General features: G+C 36.8%; 1 protein-coding gene and 1 long non-coding RNA gene across 2 annotated transcripts in view; one reads left to right on the top strand and one right to left on the bottom strand.

Moving 5' to 3' along the window:
* LOC105438688 overlaps nt 1-14180 on the bottom strand; it is a 50502-nt gene extending 36322 nt beyond the window's left edge. The window contains exon 1 of the long non-coding RNA XR_004063624.1: nt 13250-14180. This is a non-coding gene — a long non-coding RNA (serine/threonine-protein kinase 25). The remainder of the gene's footprint in view (nt 1-13249) is intronic.
* Nucleotides 245-21075, top strand: LOC115918546 (zinc finger HIT domain-containing protein 1-like). The gene is made up of 6 exons (XM_030982467.1): nt 245-386; nt 17641-17802; nt 18926-19093; nt 19578-19752; nt 20334-20414; nt 20980-21075. The coding sequence occupies exons 2-6, from the start codon at nt 17682-17684 to the stop codon at nt 20999-21001; spliced, it is 567 nt and encodes a 188-aa protein (XP_030838327.1). The 5' UTR covers nt 245-386; nt 17641-17681; the 3' UTR covers nt 21002-21075.
* Nucleotides 21076-21778: the final 703 nt, after the last annotated feature.

Genomic DNA, 21778 nt, shown 5'->3' with positions numbered 1-21778 from the left:
CGAATAGACCCGGGTAGATTGACGAAACCACCTTCCACGTACAGTACAGTAGGTCTTGACAAACAACCTTCATATAAGAAGGCTGAACTCAAACTTGTTTCAAAACAAATTTTGTGTACATGAACTTGAGCTGTGAATAACAGGATACATGATTTTACAGCATGAGAAACCCTCTCTGCCTGTAGACCTTGTTGAGACAACAGACGAAGAGAGGCAAACCTTTCAGAGAGGGGGAAAAAGAGGTGTTTTAACTCGATTGAGCCAGGGGAAGGAGACAAGGTCCTAATTGCAGGCTTCCCATATTACCGATCATCACGTAATAGAAAGTGCAGTAAACATGGGATCATAACAAGCTGAGATTAGATTCACAGGCTTCTTCAACTAAGGTGAGTGAAACAATTCAGTTTTCCTCTTATTTGAAAGAAAATAATAGCACAGGCCTGCCACAGGGTATGATACAAATCAATTAGGCCAAATAAAACCAAAAAAAAACATGATTTGCGTCCTGCCTTTTTGAAAAATAGGAAGGAGGAGGCCCTTTTTTCTTCTTTTTTTTCTTCAAAATGACCGCTCAAAATGGCCGCTCGGTACATTTTTCCTGACAGTCAGGCTATTTTTCAAGATGGTCGTCGGCATTTTTTTTCTGTGTGTGTGTAAAATCAGAAATAGATAATTTTAGCAGAATGTTATTCATGTTTTTTACTTTAAAAAAGCGGCCCCCAAAAAGGAAGCGGGCGGGGACGCTAAACATAATATTTTTTTTGTAATGGCCTCATCTTTCTTGTTGTCAATTTTCAACAAAGATAGATACCTTGGAAGGCAAAAAATAATATTTACTAGTACATGTACAGTAGTCATTGTAATAAACAATGTTAACAAGCTTATTCCTAAAAACAAACAGTACCGGTAGTAGTTTTTGCGCACACAGCTTTCTGTTGCTACAAGTTTTTTCAATACAGCCCTATTGTTTCTATCTTGGTTGTTCTGCCAAGGGCAGGTACAGATAACAGAGCCCTCTTGAGTTCTTTATTAGTTCTGTCTTCATCCCTCTCTATTGTCTTCCCTCTTCTGTTTTGAATGTACGCCCAATGTTTATACCTGTACATGTGAAGTAAGTTACATAACTGAATCAATGAGAAATGCATTGTGTCTTTGGAGATAGGCCATACAGTACATGTACATGTACATGTACCTTACCCTGCTGATAAAAAAAAAAGTTTAAACAATGTCTAATTTGTTATATTTTCTTGAAAACAAAGACGCTCATGATGACAGCAACTTCAGCAAGGTTACTTGTAGTTTACAGTCCATGTACAGTACAGTGTAGGCCTATTGTTTTTTGCCCCATTGATAAAGCAAATACCTACACTGTACCTACCGGCATGTTAAAGATGAAGTTGAGTTCTGGTCATGCGATTGCATTGTGAAAGAAACGGTGTGGAACCAACCAGAAAAGGTTGATCATCCAGCATATAAGACTTTGTGTGTATTGCAAGGTTCTGGAATCATCAAAATGATAAGAAAGTTGGCCAAGTCTTGGTAAAGTTACAAACACTAGCACAGAAAGATGTATATGGGACTACACGAACACGTGGCGTAAAAAGCCGGTCCCCGATTTTTACGATGTTACACTGTACATGCATATTTAGAATATGAAGGCATTTGAAGAGCCATGCTTTTCAGGGAACATGTCTTAACTGATGTTCTTCCACACTTGCATAATAAGAATGAGTAATGCTCACAAATTATTTTTCACCTCTTCCCAGAACTCAACCTTCTCTTTAAGAACTAATGTTTCTATCCGGTTATCATAGAGGATACATGTACATGTACATGTAGCTGCATTTACAGTACATTGCAAGCAAGAATTGTTGGTTTTTCTCATTTTCTGGGGTTTCATTTTGGCAAAGCAACTACTGGTACATGTACATGTACATCTACATTGTAACTGCAAACATGACAAAACTCTGAAATCGCAAAAATACACAGGTCTCCTGAGTGTGTTTGTTAACAACACCTGCCAAAATCTGTGAATTTTGTTTTAAACACCTGCCAAAACTTCACAGATTTTGTGCTCTCAAAACTTCTGGTATTTCGTCATGTGACTTTCCTCGTTTCTGTGAGATCGTATGCAGAGCAGCAACAGGTCGTGTACATGTAATGTACGCACACTACTCAACAACTGGAAGGAGCAAACAGTGATGTCTTTTAATGGGTTTTTTCAGTAATATAAATGGCAGTCCAAAAATCAATGATTTCCAAAATGGTGTTTGGGCTGTGTAAATTGACCTTATACAGTATTTGACTTTTTGTACCTCGAAAACATCATTAGCAGACAGAGCCTCTCACTATGAAGTGAAAAATAAGAATTAGAGTTCTGAATTTGGGAGTTAATGAATTCGGTATCATGCAACCCCATTTGTGAGACCTCGCCAAGAGAAAAATGACAATGAATGTAAAATAACATCACTGTTGGTGAATAGTTCAGCGAGGGGCAAAAAAACATACCGGTACAAACAAATATCAGACTAGGCATCTGTGATGTAACACATTAGCCTATTATAACAGACTCTAGTATATTGTACGAAACTGTTGTTGTTTTTGTCCATTGCTCAACATACACTCCACAGTGGTTTGAGAGTGATTTTGCACATGTATTGAATAGGTGGCTCAAGATGGTCAGTGGTAGAGCAGTGGTCTTGTACATGTAACTCCTGCCCTTTGGTAAGGCATTAAATCCTCATTACCCTGGGAGAGGACTTGAAGCCATCGGTCCCCTGGCTGCTTTAAATTTATACAGCACATGCTTTCTAAGGCCATTTAAAAAAATATACATGTTTAGCGTCCCCGCCCGCTTCCTTTTTGGGGGCCGCCTCCTTTTTTTTTTTTTTTTTTTTTTTTTTTTTTTAATTTTTAAAAAAAAAATTTTTTTGAAAGAAAAAAAACATGAAAAACACTGCTAAAATGGCTCTATTTCTGATTTAAAAAAAAAAAAAATTGTCGGCGGCCATCTTGAAAAAAAATAGCCTCGATTGTCAGGGAAAATGTACCGAGTGGCCATTTTGAGCGGCCCTTTAGAAAGCAAAAATAAAAAATAAAAAGGGCCTCCTCCTTCCTATTTTTCGAAAAAAACAGGACGCTAAACATGTTTTTTTTTTTATTTGGCCTAATAGCAGGTAGATAAACAATCATATTCAAATTTGTACATACTGGACATGTACAATGTATGTAACCAGGGAACTGTGATATGAGGCTTATGAAGGTTGTGGATGTGACATGACACTGTACAGGTACCACAAACTTGATTGTTTGCTTGTTTTGGGGGCGGGGTGTCCAGTGGTCTCAATGGCAGACTATTCATTGTCAGGTGCTTGTACTATAGACTTGGACTTTGGACCTAGGAGGTAACCAGTACTGGCCCTATTTAGCGCGTCATTATCTCTACACAAATACACAGCGTAAAATAGTTGTGTTGAATTCATGCCAACTAGTCTAACGCTGGCATTCCAACCAAGCATGAGTGATCCTAAATTTCCAGTTATTCTCCACAAATATGTACAATGTACCTGTATGCATGAAATCATAATCTTGGAGTTGGCGGTTTACACACACCTGGCTCTCCACAATTACTTGGCTGCCATTATGGCACTCAAGCATATACATGTACATGTACATGTGCAATCAATTCCTGCCAGGTACGCCTCAACTTGTAAATATAACTCCTTTACATACAGTATACATGTACATGTAATGTATACTGTACTTTTAGACAGGTCTGCAAATTGCTTTTGTTTTCCCCTTGTAACGCTCCTATTAAAGGCATCGTTTAACAACGTTAAATCTGAGATACACGGCCCTACGTGTTATCAGTGTCTGTGATATGGTGTAATATTGAAGCCCTAAAAAAATTGCGCTTCAAAATGATCAAGAAGTGCCTCAAAAAAGTAAAAATCTTTGAGTGACCGGTTTTACCATACTCATTTTCCCCAATAGACTGTAGTGTTATGAAAACCGTCAGGCGAACGGTTTTCAAAATTTGTAATTCCAATCATAAATATCTTGATAATCAGACAGGCAATCGGCTTGTAATAGTCATGGGGTTCCTGACTGACCTAAAGGTTTATAATTATCATTGCATCATGAGCTAAATCCAGAATTTTATTTCAGAATCTGAGACAAAGTTACCGGATCCCTTTAAAGATGCTGTGAGACCATACATATTTGGGCCAGGGGTAAACCCATTTCCTGCTAAGAAGCCTGAGTTTTCTCAACTGTTTAACAGTTTTTTGTGCCATGGGTGGCAAAACTGGCAATTTCACCCCCAAAATGGCAGAATCCAAGTGTTGAAGAATGTGCTGGGAAAAGAAGATGTCTCCTCTTTAAAGAAGGCTTCTTCAACAGTAGATACACGTACACATATCAAAGTCAGTTAATCAAGGGAACAACACACCTTTTTTTCCTTCAAATTATATTTCTGAAAATGCATTTATCATGACATATCAATGTCTGGCACAAGACTACAAGAGTTCAGAAGCTTAATGAGACCTGTTAACGCCCAATGAGTGTCATTCAATGAATGTCATTAAATGATCACCATGAAATCAACAACATCAGGTGATTCCTCATTCAATAAAACAACCAATTTGACCAGACATAAAAACGAGTACAATTGTCAGTAGAGTCAGTAGACATTATTTATTTATTTATTTATTTTTTTTTTCATTTTTTTTTTTTTTTGGGGGGGGGGGGGGGGGGGGGGACAAAAGTACAAGGGAATGGTGAGCAGTGCAGCTCTGGGAAGCTAAAATGAACTACTTGTATAAATAGGGCTTTGCCTTTATGCCTACATGTACATGTACTGTACGGTACATGTATTGTACAGCATGAAAGTTGCCTCTGAAAATAAAAATCCAAAAAGAGTGACTGTGAACAAGGACAGTTATTATTATCAAATATTGTGTAGATTGAATTAGTTGTACATATTGTTTTAACAGTTGTCTCTGTAAAACGAGCAGAAATTATTAAATTATACCAGTGTTTTGGCAAGAAATAGCAACTCCTTGTCCCATTTATTATAGTTGTTTTCTATGTGATACATTTATATATTGGTATGTGGGCATTTCCACGGTAATAGGGTACTTCTGTGTGTGAAAGAATAAAGCGCTTACAGAAAAATTAAATAAATATCCTGTGGCTTTCTGTGTTTTTATTTTCATTGTTGATGGTATAAAGAAATAAAAAAGACAATTCCATGCACTAATAATGTCATTTGGTTGTGTTGTCCTCTTTTCTTTAATGATTATTATTAAAAATTCCAAAGTACAATCAGTAAATGTTGAGTGGTGTGATTTTGAGGGTGATGCAAATAAAAATTCTAAAAAGAAATTGATGTTTCATGTTTTGAAAAGAGATTTTGATGCGGGTGGATTACGGCATTGATCATAGTTACGGCGATTGAGCTTTAAAGAGGGAGAGTGAGAGAGTTGAAAATTACATTGGCTGAATGAGAGATTCTGTCCACCTGTGTTACGTACGTTCAGAGTGAATTTTCCCACAATTATTAGTTGTGTCACCCAACAGTTTTATGTGCTTTGCAACTCTTTTGATGAAGGTTGAAATGTAGACCAAGAAAAAAATCGTCAAAATAAACGCAAATAGAGATAAAATCTATTCAAAATTTGGAGTGCAATATTCGGTCCAACTCACGAACGTACGTAACAACTAAAAAACCGGACCGTGGCGTCCGCGAATATGACGCATGGATAATCCACGTATCAGTCAAGTGAACCAAGGCACTGCAACGTTTGATTGTACTTGCAATCCATGCGCTGACTTCTACAATCGCGGGGCCGTGTAGCTCTATATAACTTCTGTCCAGTTTGTGCGTACGTTCACGGTTGCTGGTAGTTAGAACGACACGTACGCACGTATGACAGAACATGTTTTCTGTCCTATTTACGTACGTGTCGGACGTGAGCAGCAGACGACATCCGATCGTAATTAGATTAGGCTTTGAAAATCGTGGAATGGTACGTATTTGTTATTCAAAATCTTTTTGAAATACAGTAAAAGATCATAATATGTTTCCGAAAATGAGTCATGTGTAACTTTAGTGGTGTACGATTATATTTTCCTCTTCTGGTCTGCTAGTGCTAAATTTTAACGTGTAGTGATATTATTACATTACAGTCCCATATGTAGCTTTTCATGTATGCAACACTGGTAACTCTCGCCGATCTCGCATTTTCAATAGGTGCAACCGCAACCCAATTTAGCTCACGCAATAAAAGCAACTGCAGTTGCCTAAATCAGGAAAAACAAAAAAACAAATTTATACTTACCAACAGCTTGCTTGATTACTTAATGTTGGTTATCTTCAATAAATTGTGTTTTCTTCAAAAGGTCGCATTAAAAAAAAAAATTATTTTACTTTTCAATGGATGACATTTTATACACAAGAATTATTTCATTATTGAGCCTACACTAAATTATACAAAATATTGCATCTACATTACCTGAGTCATATCATTGCATTGATATTTTACAATCCTTCTGTTAATCATTTAATGCCTTCATGTTTCAAAACCAGGAAATATCTATCTGTTTGGAGTGAAAATGTGCATGATTACTATTAACGTGAGAAAATCTTAACAAGTCAAAAAAGAAAAAAAAATACAAATACATTTAAATTTGAATTAGCACAATGGATTTTAAACTCATGATTTTTTTTCATCTTTAATTCTTTTGATTTCAGGTGAAAGATGTTGTGGGAGAAGATCTTGTCATCAAGTACATGGCCGAGTCGGAGTCTCATCCGGGGCTATTTATATGGCCAGCACGTGAGGATGTGTCTCGGGAATGTAGAAAACAGATAGTGAAGAAAATGCCTAACCCTGTCCTTCGGGAAGACATCAGCAGCACTAGATTACAATTTTTCACCTTTGCAGAACTCTCCCCAGAATCATGACTTGTTCCATACAATTTATGAATGTCTTATTACTCATAGATTGGTTAATAATGAATCGAGTCATTCCAACTTCTTCAGAGAACTTGTGTAAAGTCCAGCACACCCGATATCGTCCCAAACCATCGGTTTTAAAATCCTTACAATATTCTCTGACTCTCGTGTAAGAGGAAAACCTAGAACTGCGTGTATTGATGTTAAAAAGGAGACATGATTAAATGGCTGGATCGTGCTAATTTATTGTTCTCACGTTGTACTTCAGTAAGGTTTTAATCACCTCAATAGACTTGTGTGTTATGAAAACAAATAAAATTCATGGAAAATTGGCACAAAGACACAATTATTTACTGAAAATATTTAATGAATGCTCAATTGAATTGATGCATTATAATATGCAAAATAACCCATTGAGTATGCAGTGTCAAATCTTTTTTGAATTTCAGATCTGAATTACATCAAAATGATTGTTATAAATACATGTATTTGATTTGAACTTACTTGAAATGAATGATCATAATTTTGAGCAAAAATAGAATTAAATAGAGCATTTATGAAAAATTAAGAAATATAAAAGGTAAATATCATACACATTGTAGTTAGCAGATAAAAGAACTCTAGAATAAAAGCATACAAATCCTGTATAGACAATTTGTAATTAACGACATGATGTTTGTGAAATATCAATGAATAGTGTTTGCCTTTTATTCTATATTGTGTCAACTACTTTCCCAGTCTTGATGGGAATTGATTACAAGCTAATGCTTACATGTAGTGAAATGCATGCTCAATATTATTGTTTAACAGTCTGTTATTATTGGGCTCTGTGTCCGAGACACATTTTGGCTACTGACTATTAAAGACATCACCTAGACTACTTTTAAATTTGTATATAAGGTTTTGTGAAATTTCAATTTCAATGAAATGATTAGTGTTTGCCTTTTATTCTATATTGTGCCAACTTCTTTCCATGTGACTATAGTTACTATCTTATCATTTTTAAATTTGAATTTGCAATTCAGGTGTTCATAATTTTATAAATTTATATAAATGGTTCATCCATGGACAATTTAAGTTGTACACTGAAGTTTGTTGCTTGCTTTTGCAGTTGGTCAAAAGATTAATGAGAGGTGAGATAAGATTTCAAAACTATCAATTAATCTATTTTACAGATTTACAAACCGTATATCAGTTGGCAAATTCATTGATTTCATTATACTTAATAATTAAAGACCATTCACATTTCACTTATTCTCCATAAATCTGCAGCTTTTGAAGTTCTGATACGGAACACATGTAACATTGGCCAGGCAGTGATTTGAAACAAAATGAATTTACAATGACCTAAACACAAAACAATTTAAAATGATCAATACAATGAAACATTTTAACCTATGCAACGCTTATGAATATATTGATTATGAAATATGTGTCCCAAAACAGAATTCAAACAAACGTTTAGATGCCTGTTCTGTCCAACCGTTACATACGTTCCCTATTCTTATTAATTGGTTCCAACATGCATCAACAATTATAACTTCTAGATTTTATTTTATCCTGGAATATATGAACATAGCATCAACATCCAGTACACAGTGACACCAAATTAATAGAGTACGCACCATTAAAACATGTGTGAAAGATTTATTCATTCAATAATACATGATACATTGCAAACATTCCTTAAATATTTGTTTTTCTGATTCACAAAAAAAGCTATAAAAAAAAATTAAAAAAAGAAGCAAAATCTGAGATGATTGTTAAATTGATGTTTTATTGATACTTAACTCACATGAATGAACATTGCATTTATATATTGAGCAAATAATAAATCAGAGGTAATTTAAGTTACAAATTTCTGTCCAATGTTACATACGTTCCCCCCAATACATGTCCTACTTTACGACCTCTGCAAAGTTAACATGAAATCACACTTATCTTTTCCCTCATAAAAATATAGAATATAGATATTGGACAAGCAAAGGGAGAAATTTGATTGCTCTAGGGGTGAAAACAATTTTGACCATATTTACATCACAGAAGTACCCACTTAACATGGAAATGCCCATGTGTATATGTACATGTACATGTACAAACATGTACATGTAAGCATCATGCAGTACTGCATGTAGGCCTACTGTCAACGTAGGCCTTACTGTACATGTACATGTACTCATATATTAGTGTAATTTAATTAAATATCAAAAAGTTATTGTGTGTCTTTTTTAAAATAACTATGTACCTGACGATTCCATGACATTTGCTCCGGCAACAATTGCTCCGCTCTAAATTTCATACACTAATCGAATGGCTAACTTCAACCCTGGATTCAACACTATACCCTCCCCTAAACCTAACCCTAAACCTAACATAAAACCCTATTGAAACCCTAACCCTAACCCTAACCCTACATCTTAGACGAAATAAAGCCCGGAGCAATTGTCGCAGGAGCAAATGTCGTGTCACCTACCTGACTACTTGTAGTCTTGTATACATGGTTCACTGGGGTTCTGGTATTTAGCACATTCTTTGTGCATTACATTCTTTTTTAACAAAGGCATGGTACGCAGTCTACGTACTATCAAATCGAATAAATTTCTTTAGAATTAGTGACAGAAAGCATCAAAACAGGCCATATTATGATGGCAGTTCCTCTTACACGTATGTACAAAAATTGTCACCTATTTTACCTGTACATGTACCTTTGTGTACAAAACTACATGTACATGTACATGTATTCTAAGCACCAACTGCTTTAAATTACATGACTGTACATAATTTAATTGTGTACATTATGTGCTGAATATAAATTACATACAGGTACTGTACATGTATACTGTACAATGTAAACAAGCTTAAAATCTCATTATGAATAGGAAATAGGGATCTCTGTAAGGTATCCTTGCCAAAACACTCTGATATTTTTCCTTAATTATCTGTCATGAGAGAAAATCCAAAATACCAAGTCCGAGTCATTATATGGGATGCCTTATCAGGCAGAGTACAAATAATAATATAATTTAACAGTATGTACACATGTACATGTATGTACACTGTACCATAAGCCACAAATATGTTCAAACTATTAAGTATAGCCTACATGTACCAGTATGCACATCTGATACTGATTAAACCCATACAATTATGGACTGCTAGAAGGGGAAGTACATGTAATCCAAAATAATTTTGGACACATCAGCCAATATTGGTCATGAACCATAATCTAGAGCTATTGAAAACATGTACTTTTCTAAATGCAGGGGCCTACATGTACATGTACATACCTATTGGTCAAATATGTTTAGTGAGTCCTTTAATTAAGTGTTCTTACATTATCTATATTTTATTCTTTCTTAGTTTCTTTCATTATCATTTTCCTGAAAACAGGAGGGTATTCAAATATTTAAATAGTCTTTGATTGCATTCCCCCACCCCTGCATACTTCTTCTTCTTCTTGTTCTTCCTCCGCTTTTTCAGAGATCAGCGATCCCATGGGCCGCAAGACATATAACTAAACAGGAGCACAAGGTAAACATCAAGGTAATGGACTGATAGCAGTCGATCGCGATAGGTGCATTTTATGGACAAAGAGTAAAGTAATAGCCAGTAAACTTCTATATGTAGTAAGTGGCAGTACAGGATCAAATGGGAGAAGAGTAGCATTGGTGAATAAACACGGATCACGGTCATCATATTGTGACGCACACAATGGGTAATCCTGGAGACATTTATTTACTTTGGAGACAAAGTCATGGCGTATATCTGAAGATGAGTCGGACAGGATGCTATAAAGTGTTCAACTGTCTCATCAACACCTTTGCACAGGAGGCATAGCGGATCAGCTGCTTTCTGGATTTTGCACAATCTTGTCTGAACCAAATACGAGTTGGAGAGAAGTTGAGCCCTCAGCGAAAGAGCTTGCCGAATGATGTAAGACGGAGAATGTTGTGGATAGAGCAGATGCGGATCCAGAGGTATCTTGCCTGACCAATACTGAAGGGACGACTTGGAGAGTACACCAACAGCAGTCTTGGCATGTACAGCGTCTTTAATCTTGAACTTTATCAACCGCTTCCATTCGAGATATGAAAATGGATTGAGCATCAGACTCTCAAGATCAGGAAGATCATATCTCTGCAGTATACATCGGAGTGCTTGGATGGAAGGAGCATTCACCGCGATAGCTGCTAGAAAAGTCCGTGATTCAAACCTTCCACTGTCAAGATTGAGGACCTGACCAAGAAGGAGGAGCTTATCAAGGTCAATTTGATGAGACATCGGGATGAGGTCCGTGAGGAGGTAGACTATTTCATCTGCAGCAGTTAAGGGTACACCCATGATCTTCTTGAACAGATGAGATTGTGCTCGGTCCAGTTTAGTTACCATTGACTTGGTAAAGTTAAAGATTGATGAGCCATATAGCATTCTGGGAATGCAAAAGGTCTTCCACAAACGAGCTGACAAAATGGGAATAAGACCACCGGAGTAAGCACCAGCTCCTGATAGGGCATGGAAAGTACGTAGACCCTTCCCAATTATCTCATCAGTTGGATCCCTGCGAACACTCGACTTCTGGATTCCAAGATGCGGGTGACAAACTTTCCCCTCAATAATGGCATCACCAACAGTCCATGAAGTTTGGAATGTACCTTTACCACCTTTGCCAATTACCACAGCACTTTTGGAGGGGTTGATCTTATAGCGCCATTGTCTTGCAAATCCAAACGTGATCTCCAACATCTCCTGTAGGTCACTGGCAGAGTTACTAAGAAGAGCCACATCGTCAGCCAGAACAATGACTCCTGAATAACGTCCATTGATGACACAACCCAGCCCTTTCTCACGTAATTCCTTGATGAGCCCGTCGACAAACACAGTGTATAGAGTTGGGGATAGAACACCTCCTTGCCTGACTCCTTGCGTAATGGGTATAGGGCCGCTAACCTTGCCATCCCAGAAAACCCTGCTCTCAAGACCATTGTAGAGGGACTGAATCATGCCCAGAATCAGTGGCTCCAATCCAGATGTTCTTAACATACATGTTGTACCGTACATGGATACTGTACATTGTATGACATGTACAGTACGTAAGTCTAGTAAGTAAGTCTACTGGAAAACTCTCAATTCAATATACTGTATAACAATCATCATGAAAATCTTCTTCTTTTTTTAAAAATAAAAAACTAAACTATTAAATATATTCTTTAATTAATCAAAACTATCATAGCAATGACTATGAAATAATATTGAAACTAATCTAGGGCCTACCGTATTTGCCGGCGTAAAGGCCGCACCCCCGCATAGGCCGCACCCCCGATTTTGACATTAAAAAAAAAAAAAAAAAAAAAAAAAAAAAAAACGTTTTTTTTTTTGGGTTTTGTTGTTGTTGTTTTGCTGCCGAAAAACCCACGCGTGGAAGGACCTTCATTTAACATCGAGGTGCAGTTAAAGGCGCTGATTTGTGCTTGTAAACTTGTCACAAATAATAGTAGCAATGTCGTTTTTAGAAGAATGTGTAAGATCATTAATGTGAATTAAAAACAATAAAGTACCTATGGTACCAGTGGTGTACCTTGTGGTACACCATTTGTTATAGAAAAAAATTTGAGGAACTATTATTATAAACTACATATTGAGATCTATTAGAAAGATTACTTTCAAACCAAGATGACAGTCAAATTTTAGTGTTGTTGTAGTTTCCGAGTGGTGAGTCAACACACTGATTACTGAGCTGGGAGACATTGCCAGGCATAGCGCCATAAATCGAAACTAAAAAAAAAAAAAAAAAAAAAAAAAAAAAAAAAAAATTTACTCTTTCGCCGGATAGGCCGCACCCCGACTTTTTGATATTTTCTCTTCCAAAAATACTGCGGCCTATACGCCGGCAAATACGGTAGGCATAAAATGTAAATTTGTATATCTGTAGTATACATGATAGATATAAAATAAATCAGCTGTGTTACAAGCTCATCTCAATAATTTCTAAATCCATTCTCAGTTCACAATATTAATTAGTAAATCAAAATGGCAATCGTAGAAAGAGAAGAAAAGCAGATAATTAAACTCAAAGTCACTTCTCAAAAAAAGTGTGTGTGGAGGGCTCCCTCAACATAATTTCCATTAAGTCAATGAAAAAATCCATACAAACTTTCTAAAATTACAAATTTACACTTATAATTCGCCTTTACTTTCTTGAAAATATTGTTCTAAAATTTGAAAATTTCCTTTAACCCTCATGTAGACTCTAGTCTACATCATTTTTTTAAACAAAAGAGTAAGTATACTAACCTTCGTTAAACTGTGATGTGCATTTCTGCTACTCATTTTGATGTCTTGATGTTTTGCTACCGAATGTCGAAAATATCCTTCATCCCTGATGTCCACAAAGCACCTCTTAAAATTGTCACTGTCTTCGATTTGAATAAGATCCACAAATATATTCCAGAGGACTGGTAAACGATTGATTGAAATGCAGTCTATTATTCTTCACAATATGCAAACAAGAACAGTGCGATATGAGACTTAAAAATCCAAAGTTGAAGAAAAATTTAAATTGACCTCAGGTTTAGCAGCACATGCAGACAAATCAATCGGAGTCAAGGACTCAGAAGTCAGAATCTCAATGTTCGAGTTGTTGAGGTACATGTAGTAGCTGCCAGACAATAATAAAGATGCTCTATATATTCCATGTGACAATACAGTCTTCGACTTTGTTATTTAGTTAGATTTTATGTCTGATACACGCAGGTTCACACATGAGTGTGTACATGTACCATGTACATGTATACCAGTGCCGTACTACCACCACCGCAGGCCGCACCACCAGCACAGCACGCCAGAGGATGAGCGTAGGAAATGATTGCACAACGCGTCACTGGTCCTGCTGCTTCATTGGCTGCACAAAATAGTCAAAAAATGTTCGACGTGGATCCTTTGTCGTTAGGTTTATCTCACAAAATTCCCTTATTGATGGCAGGTATTTATCCAGAATAGCACCTCACAATCTCGTATACAAGTTCAGAGGTAAAATACCAACAGCTTCTACGAGAGTATTGGTCTTCCAGTTTGATTTGTTACCTGCTTTCTCCGGATCGTCGATGCAATATCATCCGCCATTTTCATGGGATGCACTATATAGTTGCCAAATTGAAGCTGAAATGGTAGAATGATTTCCGCAGACCATTACGATGCAATGGTGGCCGTGGTGCGGTATATAGGGAGTTCCCTCTTTGAGCAAAGGCTGGATAAAGGTCGTGTCCGCTAGTGACTCAAAATGAACATCGACGCCTAGAAACTATTCTAGTGTTCTTTGGTTCTTTTTCTCTAGGTTTCTCTTTTATCTATTACTTAGCATCTTTTGTTGTTGCTTTCTCTCTTCGGCGGTTATTCTTTTAGGCCCTATTACTTTATTTCCAACTATTTTTCCTCCACTCATCATGATCACATCTCCACTTCAAGTTCTCGGTTCTTCTTCTTCGTCTTCATCTTCTTCTTCTCAATAGTTTTAAAAGAAAATTTAAACTGTAGGCCAATACTCAAAAGTGCAAAAACCTCTATTCTTAATGTTCATCAGACTGAAAAGAGTGTGTTGGTGTGTATGGGAGAGAGTCCATGTGAATGCAAATTATTTCCTTTTTTCTTCCTTTAATAACAAATGAGAAATTTAAATAATATACTTAGTTTTTATACAATTACTGGAGACAGACTTTTACATAAGGCCCGGCCTTCCTGTCTAGTCTCCATACTCATTAATGTACATGTTTAGAAGTTTTCCCCTTGTTCCTCAGGTCTTCTCCACTTGTGTTACTCTCATGTTATATATTGATACATGTATTATATTTTAACTTTTATAAGTTTGTTTTCCTTTGTATATTTTTAATGAAAGTATTGAATAAAGTGAACTTGAACTTGAACTTGAACTTCTTCTTCTTCCTCCTCTTCTTCTTCTTCTTCTTCTTCTTCTTCTTCTTCTTCTTCTTCTTCTTCTTCTTCTTCTTCTTCTTCTTCTTCTTCTTCTTCTTCTTCTTCTTCTTCTTCTTCTTCTTCTTCTCTCTTTATTTCTGTTATTGATATCTCATTCTCTCTTTTATTCTCTCATGTGTTCATAATGATATCTCATTCTCTCTTTTATTCTCTTAGCTGTTTATAATGATATCTTTTTTACTTCTGATTTTTCTGTACCATTTTCTATTTTTCTTAATCCCCTCTGGTCCGGCATCCCAGTCTCTTTCAACCTGAGGCCAGAAGAGTAACAAAAAAATCACACAATGACAAGCTTCTACCATAAAGCAAATCTTGAGCCCTGGTACGGAATCGTATTTTTGAGAGAAATTGCTATGATTTATTCTGCAGTAGCTTGGTTGTTTGAACTATAGTAAAATAAAAATTACTCACAAAAAGATACTGGGCATCATCTTCGATAAATACCACAACTCCCATAATGATGTCGGGCCAACATGTACTTACCCGGATTTCCTTATCTTTCTATGGTCATTAATTAGCCACTATACATTTTTCACCAAAATTGTTTGGCACATGTCATTTATTTGTATAATCTTGAACTATCAGTGTAAGTTTCGTTTGTCAGTTTCGTGTAAACTTATTTTCTACATTTACGAGAAATAACGTTTATGTTTAATAATACAACAAAAGAATATTTGCGAGATCGCATTCCGACCAATAATTATATATAGTAATATAGGAGGAAATATAAATCCTGATGAATCTCATCATGAAAGACCGAAAAGACCTTTAATAAGTTACAAAATAACATCAACTATAATGTGGACAAGCGATCTTTTGGGGAATTAAAAAACAAAGTTGTTCTTATATAGTCGCTTTAAATTAGGGGCCCACTGTCTTATGGAGGAAGAAAAGGGGGCGCTTATCACAGGGGGAAAGGACACTAACTTATTAGAAAATAGAAATAATCCGTATCAAATTTAAAAGGGCAACTATCCGAGGTGAAACGTCTCGTTCCTGTAAAAGGGGAAAGGGGACACTTATCAAAAAGGGGCCGCATCAGATTTTAATAAGGATAGTTATCAGAGGTGAAATGGGGGCACTTATTAAAAAGGAAATGGGGGCAGGAGTCAAAATAAAAAGGGTAATTATCACTTGGAGGTGAAAGGGGACATTAATTATTATTAATACAAAGGAAATGAGGCTCTTGTCAAAGTAAAAGGGAGGCATGCACTTAGGCCTATAACAATGTGGAACGGGCACCTAAAAAGGGCCTAATCTGAAGTAAAAGAGGTACATTTCCCATGTAAATAGGAGCAGTTTTGACAAAGTGGGGTGGTATATACTGAGTCCCCCCCCCCCCTTGCCCACGGGAGCCATGCCTCTGGGTTGGACATTTAATTTCACTGTTGAACCAGGATTGTGATCATTATTTTTGTCGATGAAGTCTTTGAAACAAGGGATTAAATTATCAACCGTTGACATTTATTGGATCACCATTTATAGGTTTAGGCCTACCTCACTGTCTTGGGTGAAGTGTTAATGTATCATGTATTGACAAAGGATATAGTATAGTCCTATATCATCATCCAATAATGAGTGATGCTGTCAATGCCAATGTCAATGCTTGTACTAGACCCATATAATGGCCCAGTCTAATTTATTAACGCCCCATCATCTTGTGATCATGGCAGAAAATTCAAATTATTAATAGGTATATGCTCCCATGAAGGGCGCTTAACATGTAGCCATTTTGTTGTTTCGACTTTTGTTTTTTGTTTCAATAGGCCATTTTCGTAATGTAACCAAATTAAATGCATAAGTATATGTGAAGTACCTCAATATATATTATTTCAGTCACCTGATAAGACTGACAATAGTATTTCAATAGTCAGAACGCAAACTGCATATTGCTAGGTATATAGGTCATTAGGTCAAGCCATAATGTTTGTCCTACCTGGCAACAATAATGTATGCAGTTCGGATTATGTCTATTGAATTTGAAATACTATTATTCTTATCAGGTGAATGAAATAATTTGTATTGAGGCACTTCACAAAGACTAGTGCATTAAATTTGGTTACATTATACGAAAATAGCCTAGGCCTATTGCATTACCGGCACTAAAGTCCACTGATGCCCTCATTAACAGGTCAAGTGATGCACAGTGAGAGAGAGAGAGAGAGAGAGAGAGAGAGAGAGAGAGAGAGAGAGAGAGAGAGAGAGAGAGAGAGAGAGAGAGAGAGAGAATAACAAAATATTAATTGAAACGAGTTAGAACATCTATAAAGCTTTATACAAACTATACCAAACAACGACAAACTTTTCAGGAAGCACGCCTTTCGGTATGTTTTCGTCGAGGGGAGGGGGCTCCATCTCTTCGTGCACTTGAGATGTATGATAATTTTTTTTTCTTCTTTTTTTCAATGATATTTTTTTTCTCCGTTGCTTTTCACAAACAATAACAAAAAAAAAAAACGGGTTTTGCTGGAAAAAATGAGAGAGGGGAGAGGGCGCGTGCCCAGCAAAAGAGGGCAAGTTGTTGTTGTGCTTTAGCAATTAGCATGGTTTACGCTTTTCACTTTTTTTCTTTTTCTTTTTCGTTTACTATTTGTAAATTCATACTTTCCATAAATCTCAAGTTTTTGTTAATGTTTTTTTTCTTTTTCTTCTTCCTTTTCCCCTTCTTCCTTTTCCTTTTTTTAATATAATCTCAGATCCACTGGTCCACGAAAACTCAGCAGCCAGAGAAAAATTTATGGTAACCTGCCCTCTCTCGACAAGTTATACACATTGTGTTGATCTTGACCGTGTTGTGTGTGGCTGGTACTGGTGTGAAATCATGAAAATGCCGGCGAAAGAGCAAACGAGGGAATCTGGTAAGAAACCAATAAATTCTTTTTGGCTCTAGAGAAAACCTAATAGTCTTAATAAAACTGAATCTGTTGGGATTTTTCTTTACGATAAGTAACAATTAGGCTATGTACGGGGCTATTTACTACTCCTACGTACAGGCCAAACTCCAGGGAGCTCCGACGCCGATGCCGAAGGCGTTGGACAATTGTTGTTGCCTGTTAATTGGACTCTTGGAGCTGACTCCAGAGCCCCGTTTATGAAAACGATTCATTCAAACAGCGTGTTAGTTTACATTTTTTTCGCAATGTAAAGAGCTAGTAATTACAATTTTGACTTACAATGTTTTTCCACTCGTCTGGGCATCTTTCCAACCACTTGAAATTATAATTTGAAGAAGTCTTTGAAGGGAAAAAGGGTGATTCTTCAGCCTTGTTCAGAATCAGATGCCTAGATCTATCTAAAATTTGACCCGTTACTCCGGCGTAGAGACACCCTACTAAAAACGTACCCAACATGAAGTAAATATTCATTAAATGTCCAAATAAAGATCATGAGTTAAAAGTCGTTTATTGCCTGAACATGTGAAAATATATTGCACACACACACATAGCTTAGGAGCATCACTATGACCTGGGCAGCGTTTCTCGAAACCGTCATAACTACAAGTTCACCGACATCCCACTGAAACGCGTGTTAAACTTAATACACGCATGTCAATGGGATGTCGGTGAACTTGTTCTTATGACGGTTTCGAGAAACGCTGCCCTGGCTGTGTATTAAAAGCTGTGCTTTTGATTCTCAACATTTCAAACACCACTGTACAAAACTCAACTGATTTCACTAAAAATCAGTACTTTAGTTACAATTGATGACACCTAAATTAAATAGCAGTAAAATACAACTTCTTCAACTTACTGATGTTAAAAAGAATAACTTAAAAATTGAAATTGTAAGTCTAGTGTCAAATTTGCTGATCAGTCCAATCATTCCTAGTATTGTGTGCAGTCTATGCAATAGTGTGTGTATTTGTGTATAATACCTGCCTCTCAGCAAGTATGCAGTGCTTGAGGTCAATATGCATAAGCATTGACTCTATGCTTTGCTGGAGTGATGTGAAGTATAATCTCTATCTTTTCTTATCCACAGGTCGACAGAAGGAGCTAGCTCAGAGGAGAGTTCTTGACTCCTTCACCCGAGCCAAGCGATTACGACGACAGCTAGAAGCCCTTGAACAAGACAACTTTCAAGAAGACCCTCACGCAAACCTGGTCCTTCTCAAGAAGAAACTTCCTCAGTTTGATTCCAATGAAGACAGTAAGTATGTCTGCGTCTACCAATCATGGAAGAGGCGAGTTGGCTCAGTCGATAAAGCGTCTGCCTGCCAAACCAAAGATCCCAGGTTCGAATCCCACCCAGACGGATGACTGAAGCCTGCGTTGTGTGTTAACGCGCCCCTCCCCTTGTTCATAGACGCAGGCTATGTTAAATGGAAAACACTCCGGATAGGACATTAAATGGAGGCCCCGTGTAGAGAAGAGTCACTTCCTTTGCATGTTAAGAACCCACTGCACTATTCGTATAAGAGTAGGGGGAAACCCCGGTGTAGTGGTCCACCTGCACACACCCCGTTATAGTAAAGTACTCTGTAAAGAGGTATGTACTCAAAATGGAAGAAGAGAAGAAGAATCAAGGGTACCAGCTATCCTGGAAATCACAGAAAACAAGTTCCCCCCTTTTTTCCCCAATCAGGGATGCTACAAACTCATGCAATCTGTTTTCTTTCTTTGTCCTTATGAAGCCCCTACCACTAAGAAGAGAAAGAAGAGAGGAGATCATTTCAAGCAGAGGTTTAGAAAGACATTTCACATGTTGGTAGAGGAAGAACAGCTGAGTATGAATGAACCTCCAAACTACTTGACCTGCTGTATGCCACACTCACCAGCTCCGCAGAGGAAGTTCTGTGCTGTCTGTGGATATCCTTTAATTGATTTGATGTCATTTAAATCCTTGCATTTTAGGCATTTGAAAGCTACATCCATTATGTAACCTAGATAATCATCATCCATATCAGTTGGATTTAAAAATTTAATTTAATGTTTTGTTTTTTTTTGGGGGGGGGGGGGTATTTTTTATTTATTTATTTATTGATTGATTGATTGATTTATTATTATTCTTGTTATTTTTTAAAATTATTATTATTATTTTATTTTTTAAAATATTTTTTCGGGGAGGCTTACGTAATTGATTCACCTGCATGATGATGCAATGCAAAATAATAAAACATGGTGGGGGGGGGGGGGGGATCAGAATATGTTTTGTGTAAGTAAGATGAAAATAAACGAAAGAAAGCAGTAATCTGGTACTAATGTAAATGCTATCACACAAGGGACAAAAAGGTTAAACATGTAGGTAAAGTACAATCAGTACATATAGTGTTCCTGCAGTGGAATGCTTATGAAACATACCGTTATCTGCTGTGTAGAAGTATTGATGCATTGTATTTTACTTCCTGTACTTGTGTATTTTTTATGCATTTCTCCTTAACTTTTCACACGTTCCCATCTAACTATACCTGTGTGGCTTGTGGAGCTCGGTACTGCTGTACTAAGTGTCTAGGGACTCATTTGGACACCAGGTAAGCACACTGTCTACAACTCTAGATGCAAATTTAAAAGCAATAAGATTCTGTTTGTATACAAAAACAATGGCTCTTCCAGTTGAAAAGGGAGGATGCAGGAATTCACTTACTTGAGATTGAAGGAGTGGATCTATTTATTCCATATGAAATGATTATAATTTTGATAAAATTATGGCCTTGAATTTTTAGAAGTAATGTTGGTATTTTGTATGTCTAAACCAAATTTTAAAGTTACTTGGACTTGAACCTGTATGATTGTTCCTTAAAGCTGAGGCGAATTCGGCATCAAAATCTTTGTATTAAAAAGATAATTCTAATAAAGCAGAACTTATTAAAAATATTATAGATTATTTACATTGTCATACTCAAATACAGATTTATTCATATGTATTCATAATTATCAACATGCAGCTGAAATTTCAATTCATATTGTTGAGTTAGGGTACTGATGATTCATTCTTGCATTCCCCGCCCCTCAACTCTTATTGCTGATATCCCTAGTACATGTGCTCACCTTGCTTCATAATACATTTTGTCTGTGCCCTCTTTTATTTCACTGCAGGTGTCTGAAGTGGACTGCATGATGTAAGCAAACAGAATCATACTTTGAAGACATCTAACCGAGGTTGGTTGAAGGGATCATGTCTGCTCAGGCGTGCAAAATCAAGATATGAACAGATAGGCTACCCTCATTGTTGGGATATGCTCCTCCCGTTGCTATGTTAGGCAGAGAACATTGAAAGATGGGGGTGATACTTGATACAGACTATCTATATGAGACCAGGAAGCAACCTCCAAGATGGAACATACTACCCTCAGAGCTCAGATCATGGGAGAACTATAGAAGGGGCGTTAGACTTGTTTCTACAAAGCTAAATACAATCATTGCACCCTTACGAAAGAAGTCAGACTGCACCCTTATGAAGGAAGTCAGACTGCACCCTTATGTTACTACATCTATTTAAGGAAAAGGGTAAGAATCTGAGAGAATGATCCGACATCGCCACAGTGAAGCTCCAGGCTTCTACCGTTTCAAATAAATGAGTAAGGAAGAACTCTGATGGGCGTGTCAATGTCAATCATTGCTCCCTTGCCAGGGAAGTCCTGCAGCTGGACATTATTAACCCTTTGCCTACTGAATACTCTCATTCCCATAGGCTTTAATACAGGCACCACTCAGTTTCAGTAGTCAACGAGTTAAAAGTGAAGATTAAGTTTTGCCTTGTGTTCCAAAATTTCATTTCTTATTTTGTAAGAGATATAGGCTAGAGTTACAATTTTTTTTTAGATTGTTTATGGTTCGGGCTAGGATTAAGGTCAAGGCCAGAATTGAAGTTTAGAATACTAGTGATAGATAATGG

This window comes from Strongylocentrotus purpuratus, unplaced genomic scaffold (genome assembly GCF_000002235.5).
Source record: "Strongylocentrotus purpuratus isolate Spur 01 unplaced genomic scaffold, Spur_5.0 spur5_scaffold_12, whole genome shotgun sequence".
Lineage (NCBI taxonomy): Eukaryota > Metazoa > Echinodermata > Echinoidea > Camarodonta > Strongylocentrotidae > Strongylocentrotus > Strongylocentrotus purpuratus.
This window is presented reverse-complemented; position numbering and strand designations above follow the sequence as displayed.

What these genes read in the sequence shown, in the direction of transcription:
- LOC115918546 (XM_030982467.1), top strand. Translation starts at nt 17,682, where the DNA reads ATGGTAACCTGCCCTCTCTCGACAAGTTATACACATTGTGTTGATCTT. An exon ending in GTTTGATTCCAATGAAGACA is followed by an intron (nt 19,094 to 19,577) that starts GTAAGTATGTCT and finishes GTCCTTATGAAG; the next exon opens with CCCCTACCACTAAGAAGAGA. An exon ending in GGGACTCATTTGGACACCAG is followed by an intron (nt 20,415 to 20,979) that starts GTAAGCACACTG and finishes ATTTCACTGCAG; the next exon opens with GTGTCTGAAGTGGACTGCAT.